This window comes from Cyrtonyx montezumae, unplaced genomic scaffold (genome assembly GCF_038088225.1).
Source record: "Cyrtonyx montezumae isolate F1298 unplaced genomic scaffold, pur_monq_1.0 scaffold_9, whole genome shotgun sequence".
Classification (NCBI taxonomy): Eukaryota; Metazoa; Chordata; class Aves; order Galliformes; family Odontophoridae; genus Cyrtonyx; species Cyrtonyx montezumae.
In genome coordinates, this window is record NW_027072100.1 from 2,753,870 (window position 1) to 2,765,058 (window position 11,189).

Sequence of the window (11,189 nt, forward strand, 5' to 3'; positions counted from 1 at the left end):
TGTCGCTGTGCTCTGGCATGGACGTGGGCACAGCCCCCATGCAGGCAAGCCCCGGGGTGGGCCACCAAGTGTGACTGGACATGAGTCAGACCAGCATGGCTTGAAGACTTGCCATCCAGCTGTCCTGTTCAGTGAGAGACAGGCTGCTGATTCTCCTGGTAACCAAGAGCATGGCAACCATGGACAGGAGGTTTTACACACACACGTGGGATGGTCAAATCTTTACCCCTTCTGGACTGAGATCAACCACATGTAAGTCACAACTCAGTTTCCAGTGGAAATCCCCCACAGAAAACCCTTCCTGTAGGCAAGGAGAGCTCTCTGCATCTAAGGTCTTCAGCTCAAGGTTGCCCTGCGTTTGGTAGCTCATCCAAAGATAATGATGGGCTGGGGATGGAAGCCACAGGGAGGCTCTCCTGGGCATGGGAAAGGCCAGTTCAGGTCTTTCTTGGTCTTGAAATCAAAGTGGTGCTGGCTCAAATAACCTAAGCATCACTGAAAGTAAAAGTGATCTTGAGAAGAACTTGCTGTTGCTCCCAGAACTGGGGCAGCTGGTAGGGCCAGGAGGAAGCAGGATCACCCCAGCAAGGAGAGCTGGAAACATCGAGGCAAAAGTCTGGCCTACAAAGCTCTTTGGCTTTTCAACAGCAGCTATAGGCTAGTGTAAAGGATTTAGCAATGACACAGGCTGTGAACTTGGCTGTATTGCTTGCAGGATGTTTAGCTTCAGCTCTTGAGTAAAATTGCCCCTTATAAATAGCTCTTCAGTGGTGCTTATTGATGGATGAAGGAGGCTTAGAAAAATGGAGAGCAATTGAGAGGCTGTGAGAGGGATAAGGCTTATCCCATGCTCCTGGAGCCCAGAATCTCCTCTTGGAGGCTCACAGAAGCCCCATGCTCCAAGGCACCATTTCTTAGTGACATGACTTTGGAGAGTAGAAAGAGAGAGAGAGAGAGAATATGTCTGCTTGTCTTTAAAAAAGCGATGCTGGCAGTGACCATGGCTGAAGAGTAAAGGTGATCCAGTTGGCCAAACACTTGTCCTCCTGCAGAAACTACAAGAGCCCTCGCTTGGTTTCTAGGATATAGTTTTCTGTCTTACCTATTTATAAGGCTTGTTAATATCTGGTCTCCATCGGGCTGTTTTCCATCAAGCACCTTTATACATACTTGTGATCCCAGTTAGTCATCTCCTGGTCCCACCAATGAAGGGAGGGGAGGGGAGGGGAGGGGAGGGGAGGGGAGGGGAGGGGAGGGGAGGGGAGGGGAGGGGAGGGGAGGGGAGGGGAGGGGACCCACAAACAGAGAGCAGCTCCCCTCCACTCTGCAGCAAGCTTGGTCTAAATGCTGGGACGAGACTGCTCAGCTCTATGCGGGTTTGCATTGCTGGAAAGAAACTACCTACAGTTTCAGATATATTATCATAGAAGGATTTATTAAATAAAATATGAAAATCCTGATTAACATCCATGCTGTTTCATTGGACTACTTAACTTGATATTAAATACAATTCATTTTGCCCAACTCTTTTTTTTTTATTTATTTTAAGCCACAGCTCCCCATGGTTTCTGTTAGCAGAGGACAGCAGCTCAGTGAACCTAGTATCCTCTCTGACAAAAAAAGCTCTGCAGAACAACTTTGGCTTTTTCACACATTCCCATATAACGTGGTCCCAACAGACATAAGCTTGTCTTCTCTTGAGATGCTGGGAGCCTGGTCTAAATGAACAGACTCCTTGGTTGCACGGGTATGGGAGACATCATCTTCTCTAAGTCCTGTTGACTGAATAGAACTGAGGCTTGCAGCTCCCAGGCTGTGCTGTGACCCCCATTCACCAGCCTAACATTTACACCTCACAGGAGCCAACCAAGACATAAAGCCAACCCCTTGTCCCCAGGTCAGCTCTAGCTCCTGTTGTGTAGCTGCACCACACCCATAAGCTCCACACAGAGCTACAAATGGAGAAGTTGGTCACAAGGATCTTTCCTTCTTATTCCTAGAGGAGGAGAATCAGGAAAAAAAGCAGCTTCCGTGACCACGTCACAGATGCCAGCATGAGGGGACCTAACAAAGAGGTGAGCTCCTCACCTGAGGCTTGGGACACCCCACGGCTGCTGGAAGAACCCACTGATGTTTCAAGAGGAGACTGAAATAGTCTTATTTTGTGCCAAAACTCACGGCCTCTACAGCACCATCTCCTAAAGGATGGGCTCTTGTGCTGTGTGAGGGCCCCTGCGCATTCAGGAAAGCAACGGGTGAGGGCTGCTGAGCCAAAGGCAGACAGGGAGGAGGAGAATATCCCCCTGCAGCACTCCCTGCAGAGCAGAGCCCCACTCCGTTCCCTTCCCATCCCACTCAGGTGCACAAGACAAACGATTTCTGCTGAAATCCATTACTGAGCTCAGAAGGGCTCATGAAGATGGATGTGTCCCCTGGACCAGACAGCTGGCAGGAGGGTGGAAAAAGGGGAAAAAAATAAACGATTCCACAAATCAAGTTCCAAGAAGAAGTCCAGTGCTTGCAGCAGCTGGGTGTGCATTGCTGGGCACCACCACCCAGCACACCAGTTTCCCTGCTGGGACAGGAGCTTTGCGCTTGCGTGCTCACTGTGCGCTCCCTCTCACTTCTTGGAGCTGACTATAGAACAACAGAACATCTGTGAATCAGGAGAGCAAGCAAATGGTCACCTCTGAGCTGGAGCAGCTGATATCGCCTATGTCTGTCCATCCAGACAGCTTTTGTGATGGTTTTATTCACTCATTTTTTCCAGGGAATACAAATGAAGAACCCTCCCTCCTCCTGGCATCTAAGGAAAACCTTCCTGCATCTCTGTTGCTTGGGAGTTTTGAATAAGGTGCTGCTCAGAAGCAGTGAGGTCTCAGGTGTTTCAAACACTGCCCCTTTGGTCAGGGGGTTCAAAAGAGTCTGTCTTCCCTCTACTACTCACTGACTTCTTTTAAAAGACGTTGGAGCCGAGAGCAAAGACACCAGAGAGTGCAGCCCTATGGAGTTTCCACTCTTGACCCCTACAGGCGCAGCCCTGGTGGCCCATTTCCCATGGAGCCCCACCAACTCCAAGTGACAGAAGATGAACCAAACTCGACTCTCACCACCCTCACTCAATAATCCACCTCACCCAGAAGTATCCTGACCTGCAAGACATGATACCAGGCACAAACCTCCTATGCTGAGCAGTCTGCTGGCATAGCTTCATCAGGGCAAATACAGCTTGAACGGGCAGCAAGGTGGGAGCTGGGGAAGGAAGGAGCACACCCTCAGACCTCTGGGTTATGTAAAGCATGGCAAAAGCTGATAGAAGAGCTGGTAACCAGCATCATCTTCACTGGTCATCAAAAGCACCAGATGACTTTGAGGAACCTCTCCCCAGGAGTGCACATATCTATTTGCTGCAGCTGTGGCCTGGCCAAAGGACACAACTTACCATCCATTCAAGGTAGCATCCCCAGACTATAGTCTGTAGCAAGAAGTAGCCCAAGAAACCCTCAGACTTACCCAAGGAAGGAGCTGAGGATTGAGTACCTGAGCAGGAGAGCTTGGCTTTGCCAATGGAGGAACTCTGAGCATCACTGCTTGGAGGGCACCTGGACTATCTGGGATGCTTTCAATATCAGCCAGGGCTTTGCTGTTGGTTTCAACAATGCAGATTCAGCCCTTAACCCACCTCTAATATGTCTGTTTCTTGTAGTCAGAAGAAAAATGCACAAATATAAATCACGAAGAATTTATCTGACAATGGCAAGGAGAAAAATATGAATAATTTATTTGATGGATATTATTCATCCATCCACGGAGCCAGCCAAGTAATGAAAACATTTATTCACAAATCATTTTGTTGAAGGTTGAAAAGTTTGTGGGATGAATTATTCATAAGTGCGATTTGACTCCCTAAAAACCCCAAAGGGATGGGGGCTGACCTTGAAGCAGAGGATGGTCGGTACTGCACCTGTCTTAGACCTTCCTTGTGCCTGACACCATCGTGGTTGCTTTGGACTATGGGAAACAGGATGATCACTGACAAGGCAACCCAGAACTGGATGCTCACGGTGCCATGTGGCCGTGCTAGAGGTCCATAAATGCTTTCTGATGGAGGCAAAAGGATGGCTCTTCCCACCAGCAGTACTGCAAAGAGTGCAGGAGCACCCGTGTCTCCACTCATAACCTGCTGGCCAGGCCTGAAACAAATATTTGTGCTGCCAGAGGGAGTGCAGCTGCCTTTTCACATCTTCTGTACAGTTTATTCTGTTATCAGAGCTCCTTCCTCCATCCTTTCTGGCAACTCTCAGACTGATGAAATAAGCCAAATGGGTCCATATTCCCTCTAAATAACACAAACAATATTAAAGCAAGCTTATAGCTGCCACAGATGAAAATATGATATTTATGTCCTCCTGAATTCCAGTCACTGCTTTATGATCCCAGCTCTTCCAGAGAGGGTCACAAATCTACACCAAATCCCCATGCACAGGGTTTTGCATTCAGATCCTCAAAGATACCAAAAATTACACGAAGATGGACTGCTCCCTATTGGCCATCCAGACACAGAGGCACAGAAGCACGCATTACTCCAGCATGACTACGGAATAAATTGCCTTCTGCTTTCAAGCAGAAAGAGGAGACGTTTCTATGACCACAGTGGCCAACCACAACACTTGTGGTTTGGTCCCATTCATCTCACTGGCTTCCCAAAAGCACAGCTGCTTGTTGGGAATGGATGCAAACGATTCATTCTCTATTGATGAACGAAGGTTGGTACCCAGGGTAAGAGAGGTTGCATAAGAGACTGTCAGTCCTTTTGGGGAACTACAATGGGGACAACTCTGGGCATATGGCATCCCAGAAGAGATGGTTATTGTGGAGGATGTGGAAATGAAAACAAAAGTTCACAAAGGCTGAACAGATGACAACAATTTTTTTTTTCAGCAAAGACCTTGAAGCGTTTTGGGGTGAAAAGGGTGGAAGGGTGGGATGGCTTAATGCACAGGGATGGAGTTGACCTCAGAGATATCCAAATCCACTTCCCTGCAGAAGCACAATAGTCACCAAAAGCAGAAGTGTCCTCGGGTGAGCCACCACCCTGCACCCACTCCCAGCATTGTCTTCCCCCTCATTCCTGGCCCAGTGCTTGCTACTGGCTGCCATTAAAGCATCCTCAGTGCTCACCAAGCCAGAGGTTGAAGGAAAAGTTGACTACCCGAACAAGGCAGCGAGCCGTTTGTTTTAAGGGAAGCAGCGAAATCTCAATCCTCTCTTTAACCCAGCTTCATTTTTTGCTGCTTTTCCTTTACTACTTCTGGCTGTTTCCACATTTTTCTATCTGAAGGGAGTTCCCCTTCACCCCATTTATGAGCTGCAAAACCCCTTCAGCAGGCATGACTTCCCTTTTCCCAGCTCCCATTTTGCTTGCACAGGACAGACATCCCCATAAGGATGCAGCCAATGCCACCTCATGCAGGTGGGTGTCCCCAGCAGCCCCACAGCACAGCCCCTCTTGGATCCCCATTTGAGCACAGAGGGTGGGGGCTGTGTGGGGCCATGTGGATCTCCAGCCCTTTTCCTCCCCAGCCCTTTCCCAGCTGCCTGCAAACGGGGACTCACTGGGATTCCACCCTGGAGCACCGTGTGGGGCTCTGCACCCAGAGCTCAGCGGGGTGGATGGGGACCCCGGGGCGTCTCTAATTGGGGACATCCAGCAGGTCCACGGGGTCTGGGCCACAGCGGTAGGGATGCTGAGCCAGGCACGTTGGCCCATCCCTTCTGTCAGCGCAGGAAACGCAGTTAAAAACATAGCAACCATTCTCATGAAGGCAGCCCTTACCCACGTAAATCCTTTGGCACTAATTAATAAATCACGGGCGCCGTTGCTGGTTCGTTATTCGGGGTTGGATTGCTACAAGTGGCAGCGACCCCAGAAGTCATCCCGTGCACAGCATCTGACACACACGGGTGCACAGGGCAGTAAATCCTCCAGGGCTGCTCACGGTGGGCTCTGCATTCACCCGCTGATTTTAAAGGGTAAATCGTTTCCTTTTTAATTTAGAGATTCTGAACTCAGCAGTGCAGGGTGATGCTGGGAGCAGAGAGGAGAGACACGGAGGGCACAGCAGTGATGTTCCATGCATCCAGCCTCAGCCATTCCTGGGGCTGTGGTATTTGTAGCCACCACGAGCGTGGATTTTGCCCCCCGAGGTGGGAGGGATGCTGAGCTCTGCCTCTGAACCCACCAGCACTGCCCCAGTGCCTTGACCCCCCCTCCCCGACCACGTGGCCAGGCACATCCCGTGGTTTTGTTCTTCAAATCCCATCCTTCAGCTTCTAACGAGATAATAATTTTAATTAAGGTAATTAAAAATTTATTTGCATTTGAATTTTAAGTAGGCCTTAATTGGGAGCCGCTGCGAGGAGCCCTCCAGTGGTGGCAGCACCACGAGGAGCAGCGGAGGAGGGGGTGGGACAGGAGGGGCTGGGGTGAGGGGGGGGGGGGGAGGGACAGCAGTGTCACCCAACACACCCCAGTGTGGCCAATGGTGCTGTTTGAGCAGGATGTGCCCATCGGTGCAGCAGTGGCACGGACTCAGTGCTGCCCTGTGGCAGCTGCAGGTGGGTCCTCACCCCACCGGGTCCTCACTCAGTGCTGGGGGGCTCTCACTGAGCTCCCCGCCCCACGGAGCAATGGGAGATGGAGTTCTCCGTGGGACAAAGGTTGTGCCCAACGCTTCTCGCTCACCCCCGCATGCAGCCAGCCCGAGCACGCTGTGATGGAGCTGCAACACTCTGCTCATCCGTTAAGCGATGCCCAGCACCACTTAATTCTGCAGCTCTGCCATCACTGTCTATTTCTCATAAGAGCATTTCCTCAGTCACGGTATTAATCATAACAGGTTTATTAAGAACTTAAGGGGGAAGAGACATTCCCTGCCCTGGGAGCACCGCTTGGCACCAGCTCTCCTTACTGAACACATTTTTAGTCACAACTCCATCCCACAAATCAGAGGTTCCTCTGATGCTGACACCCAACAGGACAGTGCCACCGAGCCCCGTTCCCCCAGAACCCTCCTCCTCCTCCAAGCAGGCTCCTGGGCACTCCACTCCACCTTGGCAGCACGCTCACTGTGTTTGCCATGTTCCCGTTCTAATTCGTTAAGCATGAGTTGCAGCCTGGGTAATTAGATTTGTCTTAATTAGTATGGATTGCCACACACCACCATGCTGAAGGCTTCCCTGCGGCCAGCACCGTGCTGCCGGCCTTAGAAAGAGCAACGGAGAGCTCTCCTGCAGCACTGAAAGGAGTGGAGCTGATAAGCAGTGAGGGAAAGGACCCATTGGGGCAGGACAGGTGTGGATGGGGTCTCTCTCCATGGGGCCCAATCTGTGTCATGCCACAAAAAGCGAGTGCTGTTGATTCACACCAGCTTGCTTCCATCCTCAGAGCCACTCTCTGAGTTTCAGACTTCCCAGGCAGCTGTGCTGGGGCTGAGCTCAGGAGTGCTGCGGTTAAAAATGAGCTGCCAGGTGCTGCCAACAAGTCCCTGATGCTATGAAGCCACCAAGCAGCCAGCCTGATCTGCTTTCCCCTCACCCTGCTGCCATCCACACACCCATCCGTCACTCCCAGCCCAGCACATCCACGTCCCCAGGTGCTGGGTGACAGTGCCATCCACGTGGTCAATGTGAAACCCAGCTGCCTCGTTGCAGGAGAACCTCTGTTTGGGATGGAGGTGGGTGAGGGCATGGAGGTCAATGCCCCCCATGCTGCACGGGACATGGGGGGGGGGAGGGCAGTGGGTGACACCACGGTGACTGCTCTGAGTGGGAAGGGCCCTCTGCACTCCTGCCCAAGGCACGGGGTTGGAACCAGGTGGTCTTTGAAGTCTCTCCTAACCCAACCATTCTGTTCCCATGTTTGCCTGGAGCATTGCTGCAGCACTCGGGGACCAGCTCTCCCTGGGTGCTGGGATTTTATCTCCAGGACCCATGTTCTGGCCCAGCTCTACTCATTGGGGTGCAGACACAGCCAACCATGGCACTCCAGGTACTCAAGGGACACCCGGCCCATTCTGAACACTGTGTAGTGATGAACACAGCTGAACAAGACAGCAGCTCAGCACAAGCACCACGCATCCGCAGCTAGCTTGTGCATAAGCAGCAACAAGTGGAGCCTTCCTTGTCTCACCCCAAGCCCTCAGCTCTGCTCGTGGGGGACAGCCGGTTGCAGGGGGACTGTAAGCTGCCACTCATCCCCTTTGAATTTAAATTCACGTTCCTCTCTTGGCTCCCAGTGGGGATATTGAGATAGCACCAAGTGTGCTGCAAGCAAAATAAGAGTTCTCCGTAACAGCACCAGTGGGATTATGAGAGCTTTGTCAATATTTGTCCAGGATGGAGGTGAAACTGAACCGAGTGAGGCTAAGAAATAATGTCAGATTGTGAAGTGTAGTTGATCACCCACAGTGGCAACTATCAAGGCAGTACCAGCTGCTAAGCTGGAAAGACCCTTTTCCCCCTTTTCCTCCCTTCCCTTGTATTTTAAACTCAAAGAAAATTGATCACTGGCTACACAGTGTGCAGCCACAGAGCCAGCTGGTGCAGAACACAGCAACAGGAAAAGATGCTCTGCAGGGTGAGCTAATCCACAGCTTGTTCCATGCTAACAAGGGAAGGGCAGCACCCTTGTACAGAGCTGCCCAGGGACCCACAGTGTTCCCCCCGCAGCAGAGGGATGAAGCAGGCCAGGTCCTTCCCAGGGAGGGACGGTCCCACGGAGGGTCAGTAAAGCCCAGACACACCCAAGGGGACAGGATGGGGGACAGCAGCAATGAAGCACAGCCAGAGGGGGCCCAAGGAGGTGACTTTCCATGACTGATGTCCCCACCACGGGAACCATCAGGAACGGCACCTTGCTGCTCCTCTCCACTACAGAAAGCCTGGGATGCTCAGTTCCTCCATCTCCATGGCTCCGACGCCACGAGCTGGTCGTTCGCAGCCTGTTCAGTCGCAGCTGCTTTGAAACAGCAGATGTCTCATCTCAGAAACACGGGCATGGGAGGAGCCGTGACATTTCAGACGTGCTCAAATGCAGGCCAGGTGTTAGGCTGCCCCGGCTCACAGCAGCCCCGGGCACCGAGAGCATCCCGAGCCACGCGGGACCGCCGCGGTGTCCAGAAATGCAGCGCTGCCCCCCAGCGTCCGTACCCGATATTGCACTCCGGAGGGATGCGATGCCCACCGGCCGCTGGTGTTCTGTAGCTACTGACCCCGCACTCCTAAAATAAAGATTTTATACCTTCGTCCTGGCGTTTCTCTCTTCCTTACAACACCATTAGTTGATCACCAGCAAGTTAGTAAACGTTTGGAGCAAATTTAGAGAAAACAGAACATCTCAGGTTAGAATGGACCCACGTCACTGAATCCAACCCCTGACTCCACCCCAAGCCCGACCCTACAGCTGAGAGCAGTGTCCCAGTGCGCCCTGAGCTCCGGCAGCTCGGGGCTGTGCCCACCGCCCTCTGGGGCACAGCCTTTCCCTGGCCCCCCCCGATGCTCCCGACACAGCTCCGTGCTGTCCCCTTAGGCCCCGTCTTTGTCGCAGACAGCAGAGCTCAGCGCTGCCCCCTCTGCTTGGCCCTTCAATCCCTCCTGCTGCTGGACAGCAAAGCTCGTTCACCCATGGTCATGGAGAAGGATGGTGGACGTCGCAGTAGGCAGCAGGAACAGAAGCACAAGTGCAAGAACATAGCAAAGCACAGGAAAAGCCCAGGAACAGCAGGCTGGTGTGACCCAGAGCAGCTGGAAGCAGCCACCCTCCTCACACATGGCTGCAGCTATGAGATGACACGTGGAAGAACATCACGGGGTTCCCAAAGGCAACAGAAGGAGGAACCTCCGAGGCTCAGGAGACATCAGACAGAGCTGAAACACCCACGGGGAGAGATGGAGGCCTGGATGGGCTGCTGAGAGCCAGGGAGTCTGGGAAGCATTACTTTGACTTAATGGACCTTTGTGTTTGAAAATTAAATCAAGAGAGCTCTTGTATTTGCTACAGGGCTGAGCACAAGCCGAGCGCACGGGAATTAGAGGCGGAAGAGCTTTCCAGATGAGCAGAGTGCAATTTTGTCATAAGAGCCAAAATAATGATAAAAATAACTAGCACAGGAGAAAGGGAGCCGTGAGTGCAGCATACCAATGTCAAACTTCAGATCCTCTCAGCACAACCATAATAAGAGGGTTTAAACTATTACATCTGATTCCATTCACGTAAAGCAGTATTGGGAACAGCGATGGATTTCCACTGCTCCTGGGAGGAGAGACCCTCCTGCTACACCAACCCCAGCGGCCTCCAGCCCTGGGGAGGACACGTGCTGAGCTTTACTGCCAGAACTGAGAGCAAAGCCCTCTCTGCCACTCCCTTGAAGCTTCTGCATGACTCTCTGCACTGCTCACCTGGCTCTAAAAGCAGAAAGCCACCACCTGGTGTGATGAGCTCCTGAGCCTTTGCGCAGCCACCATGCCACAATTTCTTTCCTGACTCCCCCAACCTGAGCACACAACATGAAGAGAAACACTTCCCTGCCACTGCTGGAGGAAGCAGCCTGTGTCCCCAGGGTGCAAACACAACGTGCTGCCTTCTCTTCCTGCACAACACAGGTGACAACAACCTCCCCTGCAAAAGGTCAAGAACACTGTAAGGACAAAGCTGCAATGAGGCCCATCCATCTGGACTACAATTCCACCCCACGTGCCAGAACCATATCCACACGCAACAGCAAGAGAGCTCCTCCAAGCTGGGTGGGAAAAAAAACAACAACAGCAAGGTTAATCAAAGAATACTGGAACTATCAGGATCCCAGCTTTCTGCTTCTCATCCTTAACAGCAGATCTGCAGAACACTGATACAGCTGCAAATGGAGGTGCTCAACGAGAGCGAGTTTGGATAGCCAGAAAGGGACTGCCCCTCCTAGAAGGGAGAGAGCCTGGGCATGGTGAGCAGGCTGGGCTAGCAGGTGGTGCCTCCATTGCTTACCATTTCTGAGCTTCTACCTCAGAGCCCTTCACAGCATGAGCAGCTGAGTGAGCTTTCTCCTCTTCCAGCCAACCCCAGCGTTCCAGCTCAGACACCTCGCTGCACTTGAGATGGTCAGCCATAACTCCTATAAGACACCAGGGCTTTACAA

General features: G+C 52.1%; 1 protein-coding gene across 1 annotated transcript in view; it reads right to left on the reverse strand.

The window, feature by feature from the left end:
• Positions 1-11,160, reverse strand: part of LOC136060174 (perilipin-3-like) — a 41,501-nt gene extending 30,341 nt beyond the window's left edge. The window contains 1 exon segment of the mRNA XM_065754505.1: positions 11,056-11,160. Coding sequence (XP_065610577.1) covers positions 11,056-11,160 — 105 coding nt within the window.
• Between the last annotated feature and the right edge of the window lie 29 nt (positions 11,161-11,189).